This window comes from Micropterus dolomieu, linkage group LG14, assembly GCF_021292245.1.
Source record: "Micropterus dolomieu isolate WLL.071019.BEF.003 ecotype Adirondacks linkage group LG14, ASM2129224v1, whole genome shotgun sequence".
NCBI classification, from domain to species: Eukaryota; Metazoa; Chordata; class Actinopteri; order Centrarchiformes; family Centrarchidae; genus Micropterus; species Micropterus dolomieu.
This window is the reverse complement of record NC_060163.1, coordinates 8,593,583-8,610,331: the sequence shown is the minus strand read 5'-3', so window position 1 is coordinate 8,610,331 and position 16,749 is coordinate 8,593,583. Positions and strand designations below refer to the sequence as shown.

The window sequence follows — 16,749 nt, the reverse complement described above, 5'->3', positions numbered from 1 at the left end:
CAGTGAATGCTAATTATCTTAAAGTTCAAGGAAGGCGAGTCAAATTCCCAAAGCGTTCATGGCTTTATGCAGTTCCTGTCACTCACACTTTCTCTACATATAATGCAAGCCTCTTTTCAAGAATTTAACAAAAGGTTAGCCGTTAGCAAAAAGCAGACCTGGAATAACATTTGCTCAACCTACAGCTGTAGTGTCAGGTATGCACAGTGGCAGTGCAACATGTCAGCTGTTACTATGGTACTGTAGAAACTCCTTCCACCTTAACTTTTTGTTTCTTTCCCCTTGGTTTTCTTTAGACCTCCACTATCTTCAATCATTCTGACCTCACAGGAATGTTTTGTGTCGTCAGACCTCACAGGAATGTAGTCATCTATGACTCTGACCTTTGCTTGTAATGTTGGATATAAACAAACTGAAGCTTATTTTACTGATGCACTGACTGTAATCCATTCCAAATTAGGCTGTATCCCCAATTTGTTGATATTATGTCACTGTTGGCAGTCTTGATCTTTCCCTTTCTATGGAATGCTAGAGTGCTAAAAATGCTTTTGCAAGTCCTCAGACTGTGTTGGTTTTCCTCACAGATTTTCCGAAAATGTAAAGTGGAAGTAACGGTCTACCTCTACTACTACGACAAAAACTGAAAAGATAAAAGCAGCAGCTTCCAATCTGAGTTAAAAAAAAAGAGATCTTATAAGAATTAAATATTTGCTAGAATTCTCAGTTAGGTCATAACTTAAAAAGGTATCATGTAGAGTTTTTGACCACTAGTATTGCTATTGAGCAATGTTTTATGAGTGGGTCCCTGTTGAGTTTGTTATCGTGCACACACACAAGCATGCAGGTGACGCAATACACTTTCCTGCCTATGGATTCACACTATTCCACTGATATACAGGTGGTGGAAATGCGGCAAGATATGCAGCCACATGCCAGAAAAGGCAAGGAAGATGAAGACTGTTGTATGTATAAAGAAAAAGCATTAAACAGGTTTTACAGAGCCCGAGGATACACACAATGAGCTTTAGTGAGTAACGCTGGATGTAAATATGTATTTGTTTCTAAGCAAACTCCACAGGGCACCTTTAAAATTGAAGTAATATGTGATGTGACTTCCTTATTTAACATCACGGCCATATCCGAGTTATTGAACTTCTTTATCAGAGAGAACATATAACCACTTCTACTTCCTTCCAACACAGGCCAGTAAACCTGATTGCTTATCTTTAGTCCTATTAACATATTAAATTAAGTCATGAAGTACTGATGTGAAGCTGTAGACTGAGTCACATAAACACAAATCAGATCAGATATCTTGTCTACTGATTATGTCCGGCTCCAGATCGCTCACCTTCTTTCAGGCTGTGATAGACATGTCTGTCATGATCCAGTGTCAGTCCTGCCTTCTCCATGTCTTCTCCCACTGGAGGAGAGCCCGGGGGGGAGGGTTCAAAGGACAGGCAGTGGTTGGTGTCCAGCATTATCATTCAGAATGGAGATAAATTACTTAGTAAACATTGAACTTCTCATTTAAAAGCGGCCCTCCTCCCAAGTCTCAAATATTGGCTGTTGTGGCTGAAGCGGGGAGGAAAGAAGGGTCCTCGAACTGCACCAGCTGTCCCTTCAATTTGCTGTCCTCTCTCTTCCCAAAGAAAGGACGTGAATCAAATGCTTCAGAAGACTCCCACGCAAAGAAAATGTTCTTATAAACCACAACGTGCAAGGAAAAATGCCGCTACTGCCTCGCCTCTTCTCTCCCAGCGCCTCTCTCCTCTATCAGGGTAATCGATTGGTCTGTCTCAGCTTCTCTCTCTCTTTCTCTTCTTCCTCCTGTTCTCTCCTTCCCTTGCAGTGGCAGCCGGCGAGTCACGACAGCGCCGCTCCGCTCTGCGAAGGTTTTCCCAGAGAGACGGGGGGGAAAGAAATCCACAGGGCGAGAAGCGGATGGAAAGAAACAAGAGTGCTGAGGGGAGAAAGCTGAAAAGAGGCCAGTGGCGGAGAAAGGGAGGACAGCAGTGAGCTCGCCAGAGACAGTGCCCGAAAAGACTGCTCTGGTTGCAGCTCCTCCTGAATCTCTCTCACACACACACCCACACACAAGCAGGGAGTATAGCCGATAAAGTTCTCCTGCTCAGCTGTTGCCATTCATTCACTATTATAGGCTAAAGGGGGGGTTGCCACATGCAAACCTTCTCCCTGTCAGCATACAGAACAATAATCACAGCGCCATGAAAGAGACAATCTGTTCTTGAACACTTTCTAGACTGCACAGGCTCAAAAACAGTGACTCAGTCAATCTATGAACAGTTTTTATTTGACAAGTGGAAGCAGCAGTAACTGTTTTCAGTGATGACCTCACCCAACATAATCGACCTTTGTCAAAGATGCTTGGGTAAATCGGATACTGGGATGAATAACACACACACCCTGACTTTTAGAGTGACTGATTGATAGCCAATCACCACTGCAATTCTGAGATGGTTTTTTGAACAGTCTGCCCTTGACAAAAGGAATCTCCTTCAGACAGGGACTCTATGAAATATGTTTTGAGAAGGAATGTGACACTTATTGGACGTGGTGTGACTGGATAATCAAATCTGATGTATCCCAATCCTGTTGGGAATCTCCACCAAACTGTCTTTGGCTCATGCAAAACGCCGTCCCCGGTCTCACCCCCCCTTCCCCTCCTCTGTTTTAAATAGCAAGGCCAGCTGGCCATAAGGGAGCTATATTCAGCTTGGTATCACCTGTGCACTCGCAGGATAAAGTTACTTTGAGGCACACACATCACGGCCTGCAAATACACACATGCAAACTTTTAAGCCCCATTTCCTTGGAGTGAATCAATAATTTATGAGGAACAACACAAAAGGGAGATACATTCCTTTCATTTCACTATACATACAGCTCAGAGAGGAGTTGAACTATTAATAAAACAAAGGCCTAAATATCAAATATTAAAACCCAGCACACTGCGTTGCAACATTGCTGACCAGTAGAGTACGCCCCTCATACAGGTGACACACACACGACCACAGTGCACCTGAAAACACAGACAACACCTTGAACAAATGGCGGCTGGTATCTACAATAACTGTCTGTTCTGAGTGTGTGATTAAAGTCCACCTGCTGCTATGATTCACAGTCTGGTTAGGAAACACAGAGATGACAACACGCACTGGGATTAGGATGTTGCTGTGGGGGTTGAGCCAATCTCAGCAATACACACACACACACACACACACACACACCATTAAACATTCCTTAAAAAAATAAAAAATAAAAATCACAGACACATGCCTGTTTATTTTAATTTTCATGCCTCAAAATCCTGAATGCTTTAACATTTTCACTTTTGTGATTCAATCTGCATTTTCTCCATAACGATGCACATAGGGCCCCAACTCCCATGGCAATATAAACACAATTAGAGCGCGACAATTTACAGCTTAAAACCAACGTATAAATTCTGTGTTGTTTGATAAATGTCATTGTTACCATGACTGATAGGGTAAAGCAGAAGTTTGCAGAAGTTTTTATGGTTTTAGGGCTTAGTGGCCATTGTGTGTGAGAGGTACAGTTATGTTCCTCTCATGACTTGATTACACCTGAATTAGTAGCTATGGAACACTTAAGGAACCAGTAAGTGTCTCAGAACTATTGATGTAACTTAGGGTGTACTCACACTAAGCGATCCATACCGTGCCTGGTACAAGGCAACCAGGCCTAGTATGAGTATGCCTTCAGAGCCAACAGCCATGCGGCTTTGTGAGGCTGAACCTAGGCACAGCAATGCTTTGAGCTAAATGTCACAAAGATAAGGCTAACCTGCTGATGTTCAGCAGAAGTAACGTTGACCATGTTTAGCATCTTACCTTAAAATGCCGCTAGCATGGCTAAAACAGCATAAAGACTATGCACTATGACAGGCCTGAATCCCAGGAGGGGTGCCAACGTTTAAAATGTAAACTACTACTTCTATTACTACAACTACTATATGATGCTTCTACATGTTGTTTGTGTACAGTATTCTAGTCACAACTATTACAAGAGAAATTATTCAAAGTTCTGGCTTCGGGAACATTCCAGTGAAGCTATTTGACCTTGAACCTCCTTATCGGAGTCTTTATTTGTCACAGAAAGACAGTTCTGGGAATTAAACAAAAAGAAAGCACTGCTTTCTGTGCAAGCAGACAGGATATAATTACTGCATGAAGGTCTTGCTGAAATAAGTGTCTCCAAGACTTCCTGTGGATGTGTAAATGAATGGACATCTCCCCCACAGCTTCCAGGTGGTCATTATAACCTGGACCACTGAGGGCATAAAAAGCTGTTTTCTTGTAAAATGGCCTCTAAAACTGCTAATGTTTGGTATGGAGATTGATTGTTATTGTCTTTTTTTGTTAGGAAGTCTATTTAAGCACAATCCTGTTAAGAAAGGCAACAGGCAAATACAAATGGAGGGGGTTGCTTAGGACTGTTAGACCAATACTTGTATGGCATCTCAAACATCAGCCCCACACATAAACAACAGCTGCAAAAATGCAACAAGACCTCCAAATTATGCTTTTTAATCTTATAAAATGGCTGACGTTCAGTAAATAAAGGAACTATAGTCTAAATGTTATTTTATTTTTCTACCCTGCTTATGGAACATCATGACTCTCTTGGCACAGAGCGATTGTCCTTCAGACATGCCCTGCCCAAAACAATTACCCCATCACATTCCATTAACCCTCCCACAACAATTAGAAGTTTACGCTAACCTCCCCCAGTCATCACTAACACACAAGACTGGGCAAGCCTAATTCAGGTGTACACATGAGGAGGAGAGAAATTCTCAGATATGAAACTTTTTCTCCCAAAAGTTCAGTCTATAGTTCACACAGGAACTCAACAAATGTAAGATCACGATCTATGTTGGACAAACACGCCCCTCACACCTCCTTGTCTATTCACTGTGAATGTCTGTGGTTATTTCTCACCTCCTTAATGGCATTCATCGTAACTCATCATATCCTCCTTAATTTACAACAAATAAACCTCAGCTTTTTGATGCCTCTATCCGGTTAAAGAGAGATCTCAATCAATGTATCTTCTTTACTTACTGTTTTTGCAAGGCTGCAACAGAATGGTACTGGTATGGTAACAATTTATGTCCTTTATTATTACTGGCCAATAAATTTGTATCTAATGGTTAAAACCTGATCAGTGTTAATACACCTACCAGGCAGCAGCTGTTTTGATGGCCTGCCAAAGAAAAGCTTACCACTGATCCTGGACACATTTAGCCACACTTGGCAGTCTATAATATTGGCAGTAAATAAATAGTAAAACTCAGTATTGACCAAAATGTGTCAGCATTTGTTATTAAAATGTGTCAAGTATCCAAAACTGACATCAAATGCTTGGGTGTAAGCTCGGTATATGTACTTATATGTTTGACAAGATATTTCCCAATCTAAATTCAGAACCTTTTAACTTTGGATTATAGGCAAAAATCTCCATTTAACGCAGATGCATAGAGCACTTTGGCATATTCTGTTCAATGAAAAAGCTGAGAAATAAGGAAAGGTACTGTTCTGTTATCTGTACGGAAACTTGGGTAACATATTGGCACTATACCCAGCATCACTCGTCACTTGTCTTTTCCTTCTATTCACAAGCAAGTTTACCATCAAGACACACGGAACAACAATGCACCAAACACATGAACTCAACAAAATGTGACCTGCAGAGGAACCAACGAGGCCATGCGCCAGTCTACCACAGGTCAGACCAGCCATTAACATTCCAGCAGGGAAAACAGAAGGTGTTTTTTCCCTTTACTTCCTGGTCCCCCCCCCCACCCGCTCTGCTGTGGAATTTACCAGCACTGTTTGCATTTGGCAGTGACTCAACACTGACATCAGGACCAGGATTTCTTAGTTTTGATGCACTGAAATTTCTGAACTGCAAAGACACAGTCTGAGGAATTTAGTTAATGATATCTAAACCACTGCGCTCACACTAAGGGGACCAGTAGCTGCATGGCAGCCATGTGTGTAATCGTAAGGAAAGGATGTGGAATCTGGCACAAAACCCTAAAGTAAATGGTGCTTTAGCAAGCCGGCTCTTAATGACTTACTGTACTGTCTATGTTTGTACTGGAAGAGGGAAACTCACCACCAGAAGCTTGTAAGCCAACTCTGCAGGTGTTTGCAGATAAAGCAATTCTGAGATCTGGAGATGTAATCTCCAGCTGACCTAATGCTGCACTTCATTTCCCTGAGTAATCAGTTTGTCAGAGTTCAGAGCTCCAGGGTCTAGAGATATAGACTGTTGTTAAAGGAAAACTATAGTTTGTTATAACGGGTCCTATTTTCAAAGACAGTTCTTTCAGTTCTATGGAGCTATATGCTGCTCGTGCTCCGCACTTCATTGGACCTATTTTCAGAGATGTTGCTTTGTTCACATATCTCAGCCGTTACACTTTGGTGAAAATAAAAGTTGTAATAAAACAAGGTTTAATGTTTCCCAAAGATACCTAATATCCAAGCCCATGTTGATAAACAAGACATTTACATTTTTTGTATTTGTTGAACTGATGTCTGGGCCATACTGTGTTACCTTAAGTATGAATATTTGACAAATTTTATGTACCATCTAACTTTTTTTGTTACCTTTATTTTAATTTCACTTTAAAGTAAAACAAACAGTTGAAGGACACATGGAGGCATAGGCCAGCTGTCAGCTGTTAGCATCTCGTAACATGATAGTTCACTATAACACAGAAAGGACTAAAGGTATGGAGGGGAGGTGAGGTCGTGTTCAGCAAAATGAGATTTTCATTGAGAAATAGAGGCTGAGAAAGAAGGAAAAACAGAGTACCAGAGCCAGGGAGAGGTGCTCCCTGTGCAGTGATGACGGCTTTCTAACAGACCGTTACATAACTCGAACATCTGAAAATCATTTTTAATGCAACGGACCTTGTAACCTCTTGCCCTGCTCACAGAGGAAACACTGCTTTCTTTTCTCCTTCATGGCTGGTTTCAAAATCAGTACTACAGAAGAATGGGACAGAGAGGGTGTTTTGGCCTGGACATGAGGAAGTCTTTTTGATAATGTATGTGTGCCTTCTTGCTAAGGTTTTCCTTTAGGTTGTTTGAATTTTATAGGCTGGTTCTTCTTGCCTTCCCCTCCTCTCCTCTTTCTGTTACTGTATAACATCTAATAAAAGCTGCTAATTTGCTTGAGACCAAAATGACAGGGTTTTTATTAGACACTGACCTTTAATGGGGACACAGGTTTCTATCTGATCTCTTTTTAAGTGAGACGCTGACGCTAAATGACGTGCACATGCGACAGTGTCATAGAAAATCGTACTGTACACACCTGTGTTCTCTATCTCTGCTTCCAAGATGACTTGTTTTGTCATGTGTTCAATCCAGGTGCAGGTGTGCTATTTCGTTTCCTGAGACAGTGTGCACACACACTGGTGGCCATGTTCTCAGAGGAAGCGAGTGACAAACTGATGAGACAAGAGCCGAGCCCGCTGAGTTTTCCCTGAAATCTCTGGAGTCTGGTGACACTGTTGATGCTATCTACCGCTATCAACAGTGTGAGAGAGCCAGCTCCAGTCTCACACCTACTTTGTCATCAAAACTACCAAATCTATTCAGTTACTTTTAAGGTCGATCTGATGTTTATCAAAATTAGATGCTTCATGTTATACTGTTTTTTCTTCTGACCTTGTCGGATCCTACAATATTAATTAATCATGAAATATGTTTCACATATAGCACAATTAAAGTATGTACTGAAAAGCTATAGCCCACATTGCCTCCACCTCACGCTGTCACCAAGACAAGAATTTTCTCCAGCACATGACTCGGCATCGGAGTCATTCTAATGACAGAACAAGAGTCCTGTCAGCTCACAGTGACTTCTACTACATTCATCAGCTAACGTGTGCTACACTTGGTGTTAGAAGGTGAGTCACAGGCTAACGGCTGTTGTATTATTCAGAAACACCACAGCAAGCCGAGTTAGAGACGAGGCACAGACTAAAACAACTAAAGCATAAATGTCTTCTGTTTGTGTGTTTGAGCGTTCGCGCAGCAACCAGGTTTGTACCTGTCACAGCAGGAACTTTTAACTGTGTGTGCATGACTACACCCCTGAAACACATATTTTAAAAGTAGAGGTTTTGAAGTGTATGATGTTTGGTGAAGTTGGTTTTAAAAGCAGAATAGTAGAGTAGGTATGCTACAAAATCACACTTCATTAAAGGAGACCTATTATACTGCTTTTCCAGTCCTATATTGTAGTTCTGTGACTGTAACCTCATTTTTTGAAACTTTGGCCACGATTTAAAGGGCTGACCACTTCGAAGCTTCTGCCACTGCCATGGTAATCAACGTCCAAATCAGTATTCAAATGCCTAATTTTTCAGCCCATGAAATAAGAAGTAGTAATAACATTAACAACATTAAATTGCATCTTAAAACACAAGAGGATGACAGCAGTGCGATGCTTCCCGTAGGTTGACTGTGGATGGGCTTAGCACACACACACACACGGAGCGGAGTACACGAAATACAGGTGAAAAGAGCGTTACTCAAGTTGACGGCAACTCGTTACGTTGCGCTGAAATTCAACCATGGTCTCCTGCTGGTAGATGCAGTGACTTAAACCATCGCTAGTAAGAAAAGTATAAATAACATGCCAGTTGTTAAGCAGAGCCCAGAGGATACTAAAGGACAGCACCCACCCCAGCCACAGCCTGTTCAACCAGCTCCCTTCTGGGAAAAGATAACAGAAGAATCTGCGGTCGTACCAACAGACTGCAGAGCAGCTTTCCCCCCCTAAACTTTTAAACTCTAATTCAAATTCATCCTCAGTACTGCTCCATGCAATATAGTTTGAAGTTTACCATTTTATGATTGATATACTGTTTATTGTCTGCTATGTAGCAGAAGGGAGTCGCAAACTGCAATACATTTCACAACCCTGTTTTAATATGATGATTAAATCTGCCTTGTACTGTAAAAACTACGAGTAGAGGAAAAGTCCGCTATCCATGCTCAGCTGATCCTCACTGCATGTTTTAAGATTGTGCCTGCCCTGAAGTACTGCATGTTAAAAGGTGTGTATGTGTGTGTGTCTTGAAAGATCACTGAGGTACATGAGTGGGCTTGTAACTGTGGGTGTGTGAAGGCACCATGTTCTCGCTGCTACGAGCGTACCTACAAAGCTGATGAAGTGCTTTTCTTTAGCTTTAGGCTACAGATCTGAGTGAGGCTGTTTGGCCACACTCTCACACTTCTCATTATCTAACAGGAATTTATTGGATCACAAATCAAAGATGCGAGTGTGTTAGTGCTTGTTGAAATACCGTGCTGTTTGGACACAGTGGGAAAATGGAAGCCTACCAAAGCCTGTAACTGCATGTCCAGGTCCCCACTGACATGAGTTGCGAAGTGTGTTTGTGTGTCTGTGTATGTGTGTGCTGGTGAGTCATTCGTATGTCTGTGGGTGTGTGCTCGACACGTTTAAGATTTTGGCCTCTCACAAACCTTGCATCAGTTGCAGAAATATGTTTCTGCCTGTATGTTTATTAGACTGAAAGCTGTTGACAGTCACCAAAAACTACAACATTTGGTCTCATGTTGTTTCGAATCGGCCTGTTTCGTTACTGGAAGGCTGAAATTTGTGCTGTAGTTCAAATATGCCCCACCACAAAAGTTCCAATTTGTTTCAAGCAAATGTATGCACTCAAACTCGGTTACTATGGGTGAAAAACACAAAACAAAATCATTTTATGTTCATCTTATGTTAATTTGGTTGTCATTTATATGTTGTGCCCCAATTGTTTGCATTTCATTTTACCACCCGGGATCGGTTTATTAATTTTGATGGGACATTTTTTTTGTTTATGATTTTCCTGGGAATATGGAGATTATCTAATGTCATGACAGAGTCACTGGCACATAGGGAAGGAGACATGCAGCTGGATTGTGTTTACTGCAGCCGTGTGTTTGGATTGCAACCTAACTCTCCCTCACTCCCCCTTCCTTCCTTCTGTCCACTACTTTTTTATGGTACTGTAACTTTACTTTTCTAAATTCTCTTCCTTTCTATCCATGCTTATTCCTCCTCTTTCTTGCTATCTCTCAGTCTCTCTAGCTCATTGGTTCCTCTCCTCTCTCCTCCTACTCTCAGCCTGACAAGAGTGCTGTGGGGCCTCTGCTGCTGGCAGCCTCCCAGTGTGTTACATAATAGTACCATCAGCCTCCCTGAATCACTGCTTGGCTAAGCTACACCATGTTAGGCTACATATCTTGCTATTGTATCTTATATATTGCCCAACAGCAAAGCATCCGTCTGTGTGGGTTCAGATTACATTAGCATGTTTAATTTTTTATGGCAAACTGATCATTTCTGGCGCCCGTCAAGCACCACACCACCAACACACACACACACACACACACACCATTGCAGTCTAAGCTACAGCCAATCTATTGTCATTATGCTAGGGTGGGGACGAAAAGGGATGTGATGCTTATCTTCTTATGTTTACAAGAATGATGTAGGCAACCAAATCCCAAACATCACTGATGGAAGTTTAGTTTGAGTCTATCGGCTCCTCACCCAACATTTAGCCACATAGTCCCAGGCTCTGTTCTTTTCTTGACCACTTTCTAAAAGGTATCCAGTCATGCCACGTCATTCTTGCTAAACCTGAGCTCCGGGTGACAACCTAGCTGATGGTCCTAACTGGTATCTTGTTTAAAGACCAAAAGTCTGTGAAGTCAGATTATGATACGTGTTGTTTGAACAAGTTCATTTGAACTTTTCCATGTTTCTGCAACACAAAGTCTGCAGGTTTTCAATGTAAGCCACACACTATGGCAGCTGATTTGTTTGATTAGCGCCCCTCACTAGTTGTAGGTGCAGTAATCAATGGAATCAGCTGCCGTAGTGTTTGGTTGGAACAAAAACCTGCAGACTCTCAAGTCACAGTGGCACATGATTAAAAATCAGAGTTCAAGCTTTTTGGAGGACAGTGCTGGCACACATAAAACACTGCCTCATTGCATTTTCCATTTATTTTACACTTTTTAGTCTCGGCAGCAGTAGCCACAGTCCATCTGGAACAATCTGTTCTGACTGAAATGAGCGGATCATTCTGTGCGCCTCTTACCTACTCTTGAGTTTAAATGTCCAACTTCCGACCTCCAAGAATTCCAGGTGCGTGCCAAATGTGACATGAACATACATTACTTGTTAAGTACATTTTCGTCTTGCTACATCAATGGGTAATCTGCAAAAGTTAGTAAGTGTTGTGTATTTCCTTATGTTCTCACATTTTTTAAAAACATTTCCTGAATAACATTTGTGCAGAGAAGATGACTTTCAGAGATGGTTTACCATAACCAGCTACCGAAACACTGGCAACATATTTTAACATCAATTTACATGCAGAACAGATTTTACTATATGACAGAATATACTATTTTAATTAAATAAGGGCAAATATACTTTACATTGCCTTTTAGTTGATGGTTTACCATTTGCAATGTGTACTTCCATGGCTGTTGCAATTGTTGTGTGACATCAGACAACTGCTTCTTCATGAAGTTGGGATAGATGGATTTGCCCCAATTTCACAAGTAGGTGGCGTTTGATTGTACTTTATGTAGCAGGCCGTCGGAAATGTTCGAGTTCCGAGTTGTCTGGAACGCAGCACAACCTCCAACTCTGCAGCCCTGTCTGGACCCTGGCCTGCAGTCAGTCCACAGGGAGCAGCGGTGCCTTGGCTGGACAGTTGACAGCTGCATTGAATGAAGGGGGGGCTGTCAAATGCTGAGAAGAGACCAATTCACCAACCACACCTTTCCACCGGCTCAACACCCTCACTTGGCCAATTCTTCACAGAAGAGTGGCCCGCCTGATCCCCTTTGTTCTGGGGACCCTGAAAACTACATTTACCTGCTGTATGGTCAACGTGCCACTTATTCAGACTTACGAAAGAACTGTTTTTGCAGTGTACAGGCTCCACATCACATCATTAACTGATTCAGTTAACTGATTTCCTCTTTTAATAGATTTTTCCCTTTGTAGCTGCAGTTAAAATCTACAGTACCACCTCATTATGCAAGCTTCCAATAAAACTACAAGGGATTGTACTTTATATGATTGCATGTGACAAATATATGTGTCCAACCAAAATAATGTTTAAAGTTAGTCAGTACATTTTTGCTGCAGAGCGACCATTCCCACGCAAATAAGTACACCAACACTTGAGACTACAGTGTCTACAGGCTATACCTAACATTTACTGAAACATGCAACGGCTCACACCACACCTGTATTCAGCAAAGTTTGCCTTCAGGTAGACTTTACAGGTAACTTTCAATCACTGTCACCACTTTTTAAAGACACACAAAGACATGAAAGCAGAAGACAGTGTACACAAATGGACTTTACCTGACTGGATAGTCATATCCCTCTGCAACAGGCTCAAGGGAAGCTTCACCCTCCCGGCAAGTTTTAACGATTCATACTCCCGACACAAGCACAAAGACAGTGTAGGAAAAAACAACAGCGGTAGAAGGCTGAGGAGGTCCAGCAACAGAAAAGCCACGTTAAACACTTGCAGCTGGTACTCCACAGGTAGCAGTGCACCTCACATTCCCTTTCTTTTGAATCTCTGTCTACAAGTGAGTGCATGCCCCGACAGAGAGGGCGTGTGTTGGTCTGTGTCTGTCCCTTATTGCTCCTTGGAAAACAGCAAGGTCCACACAGCTGTGGCTACACCTCTGTTTCACTCCTGCTCCCATGTACTTGTAAAACTTTTGGTCACTCCTCTGCACTTTCTCAGCCAATTTAGAAGTAAAAATTGAAAAAGAACAAAAACAAGCTGGTGCCAAGCTTCACCTCCTCAAGTACCAGTAACACTCCCCCTCCTTTCTAGCTTTCCATTTTCCCTCGCTTTCCTTCTGTTCCCTGTCTGAGGAGTTATGCAATACTGCCATTTCAGACATGACCTCCCCCTCCTCTCTTCTTCCCTTTCCTCCTTCTTCTTCTGCTGTTGTTGCAGCCCACACTCTGACACTCAAACTAGCTCCTCCACCTCAACGTTCTGAGGTGGAGGAGCTAGTCACATTATCATAGCGCCAATGCTTTTGTTTGCTGGGGAACAATTCAGAGGCAAGTGTGACAGGGAAGACAGGAAATGTAAATTGCTTTTAAGGTCATTCTTTGTTGTTTCAGCCATCATGCCTCAAATCAAAGCCGACTCTCACATATATACAAACATCCACACACTCACGCACAACAGTGCATATGGACATCTGTCTCTGATCCTCATCCTGAAAAACATGTCACTTCTCTCTATATATAAATACGTGTGTGTGTGTTTAACAATAAATCTCCCAGCGCTTGCCCATGACTGAGGAAGGAACCTTGTGCAATAAACATGTTGCATAACCTGGTGTGAGAGATACATCTCTGATAAGCATTATTATGTGGGCATTCCATTCTGTTTCACTGCCAACAAATGTATGCATATAGAAAAGGCACATGCAATCACATGCGATGTGTCTCCCCAGTGCTCTGAAAGCATCTTCATGTTAGATTAGCTGCAGTAGTGCCTGCAGCAACATGTCTGCTTCTGGCTAGTAGAATTGAGTGTGTAAGAAATGGGCCAACAAGAGCAAGGGTTGTTTAAATTTGGGAGTGGTGGCCCGAGGCGGTGTGAGCGTGTGTGTCTTTGTGTGTTTCTGTGAGGTAAACATGGTCCTGTGACTGCTTATCACTTGTGCTAAACATTTCTGAAATGATGTAAACATTGTTTAAAATACAGTTTCTAGTTTTTATTATTTCTATTGGCAATGTATTGTTAAAGCTAGCTGTACTGTGCCTCAACTTCTTTTTCTACCATTGGTTTTATTGTATGTGTTATTGTTCATTATTCTCTGCCACCGTTGGACCCCCCCTAAAGATGGTAAATCATTTATTGGCCCAACCTTGCCCAACCTTCCTCTCCTGACAAATCAACAGGTCAAGCAACTGTTTCTCAACAAAACCGGGTGGCCAACGCCCAGCTGAGAACAATGTGGTTGACTCCTCTGATAATGCAAGCTGCATGTATGTGTTTAAGTAACACTTAGACTAAGCCAGGTCTGACCAATGCTCAGATATCTCTTCTTATGTAACAAATTAACTTAATGGAAACATTTGGAAGTTTTGTGTTATTGAAGACATTAAGTAGCACATGCAAGTATACCAACTTTCATGTGTGCAATTATTAGGCTTAGTTTTGGCTTAAAACTGAGGGTACATTGTCACTACATATGTTTAGAAGAACCTGGTGCAGTGAGATGCTATTTGAGCTCACATGGCACTACATAGCTGCACCTAGTCAACTGAAAATGCTTGTCTTGGTCTTTTATCAACCCAGTTGTGGTGGGTTGTTTATTTTAGATGTGATGACATCATCGGAACTGCTGACAGAAAACAACCTCAACACAGGCTTTATGTGTTTAAGGAGACAGATGTTGTACATCTTCTTGATAGCAGACATAGGCTGCTCAACTTCCAAAGACTTGAATCACATTTATTTAAAGCCCTGTCACCAAAGGCAACACATTAACCAGACTTACCTAGACTGTCCAATAAACAAGCTACATTTGACTGCTTGTGAGCTTCATTTATACGTAATTTGGCTGTGTGAACCTAAACAAACCAAATACATAAATGCAAGTCAACTTTTCCATGCTGCTTCAAACTAAAGGAATCTCCTGCATGTCACTCTGCACAGAAAGCCAAGTTCTTTAAGCTCTAAGCTAACTCCAGACACAAAAAAGGCCTTATAGTCTTACACAGCAAACGTGCAGTACGGTCTAATCTACTGTAACAAGAGGTCAGCGCAGAGGATAAAGCCAATTAAGCACAGCAGCTTCTTCACTCCCTTCTTTCTGGAGACTTCCCTGCTCACCGCAACGCCCCCCCCCCCCACACACACACGAGTACACAGTTTCACCTCAGCACATGAACAATGACTCTCTCTCTTTAACACCCTCTGCGGTGAGGTAAGCTTTGTCTGTGAAGACAAACGAGCAAGATGTAAAGACACACAAGACATTTAACTTCTGCCTCTCAGTTAAGTGTTTTTTCCCCCAATCCTACTCAGCCTCACTTATGTAACAGGTTCTCGGTACACACTTTTTTAGCTTAGAGGCTACTGGCCACCTCTGTGAAGGATGAGTATCGCTACCGCAAAATATTCAGCAAGGGTGTTGGTCTGCAAAGCGATGGGTTTCCACTATATTCACCCAGCAGCTCTGTCCCTATCGCCAGTAAACAGTTTGGAGCTGCAAGAGGACACAAGTGGAAAAATGTATTTTGTCTGTGTTCTGGTAAGTCTGCTTTACAAAATAATTTTAAACTTGTGGTGAAAGCCATGAGTCAAGTAGTAGGTCAAAAGGGCAACATGCACAACATTTACACAATGTACCCCATATGTCTACAAAACAAAACCTGATTATAAAGCCTTTGATCAGAAACTATAAACATGATTGCTGTAGTGGAGAGCTGCAGGTGAGTTATATTGTGTGGGACAGTGTGTAGGGACAGACTATCACTTTTGCAAGAATTTAGGTTTGACAGGCTGAGAAGCAAAGTGGTCTTTGCTAACTGTAATGCACAATATAATTTGACCGAGCAAAAAAGAAGGAAAAACAACCTGAAAACATTACAGTACACTACTTGCCCATTTCGGTATGTAAATACAGTTTTCATATTTGTCTGCCTAAAGCAGTGTTCAAGTTAAAAATAGCTCTGCATCAAAAAAAAATGATAAGGGATTATGTGGAAAGCCAAAACATTGTACAGCAGTTTATACAGGGAAGCTACCAGGCCAGTAATAATTTGCCCCTTCATACCAACACTTGTGGTCAACAGTAGCTCTAACATTATACTTGCAATGACTGCACGACGGTTTCTCTGACGAACCCATCCAAAACCAAATACTCAAAATGTGGGATTAAATGTGGCGACTGAATGAACAAAAAGTGTGCATGCAACACAGCCTCACCATTCTTTCTCTCCTGTAGAGGCAGCGGGTTGGGAGCAGGTTGAAGGGACAGGTCCTGAAGCTCACTGGTCACTGCCTCGCTCTGAGGGCTCGAGACCAAGCCTGGCGTCCCGGCGACTTCCATGCTGCCAGGACTTGGCTCCTCCCCTTTCTGTGGGTGTAGCGTTGCCAGGGTGATGGAGAGACCTGTAGTAAAAATAGGACATCAAAAGTTTAGTGACTCATCAAAAGGCTCCATGTGATGTTAAGACAACAGCTACAAAGAATAAACTTAAATTCTTAATCTAAAGGTGCCATCAGTCATGTTTCACTGATTCTCTGCAAAAACATTTATACAGCCCGATATCACAAATCACTGTTAAGTATGAAATCCACCACGTGCTGTGGATTGGTTTATGATCTCGATATCTAATTTAGAACATCAGTGCACCATTTAAAGGGCTCTGAGAATTTAGACTTAGAAAAACTTCAGTGTTAATGCAGAGTTGGCATTTTATTATCTGCCAGGTAAGCAGCTTATGCTCTAGCTATTGAGCACATACGCTTGCTGGCTAATGTCGCTCGTCTTTGATGCAAAACGGCAAACATCAAAGTTATCACAGCATCGCAGTCAACAACATTTATAGACATCCTATGGTATTTTCATTGTGTAGTATCTTTCTAACCAT

General features: G+C 41.9%; 2 protein-coding genes across 5 annotated transcripts in view; both read right to left on the bottom strand.

Annotated features, from left to right (window-relative positions):
* Positions 1 to 16,749, bottom strand: part of snx29 (sorting nexin 29) — a 356,821-nt gene that overhangs the window by 239,915 nt on the left and 100,157 nt on the right. The gene's annotated exons all lie outside the window — the stretch shown is intronic.
* The window catches only part of mrtfab (myocardin related transcription factor Ab), a 41,252-nt gene that overhangs the window by 20,291 nt on the left and 4,212 nt on the right, over positions 1 to 16,749 (bottom strand). Inside the window, exon 3 of one of the 3 annotated variants that reach the window (XM_046069741.1) lies at positions 16,082 to 16,267. In XM_046069741.1, the coding sequence (XP_045925697.1) occupies positions 16,082 to 16,205 (124 nt within the window). In that variant the 5' untranslated portion in view covers positions 16,206 to 16,267. Of the gene's footprint in view, positions 1 to 1,351; positions 2,019 to 16,081; positions 16,268 to 16,749 lie in introns of those variants that run through there. The other 2 variants (XM_046069740.1, XM_046069742.1) reach the window with 2 other exon arrangements.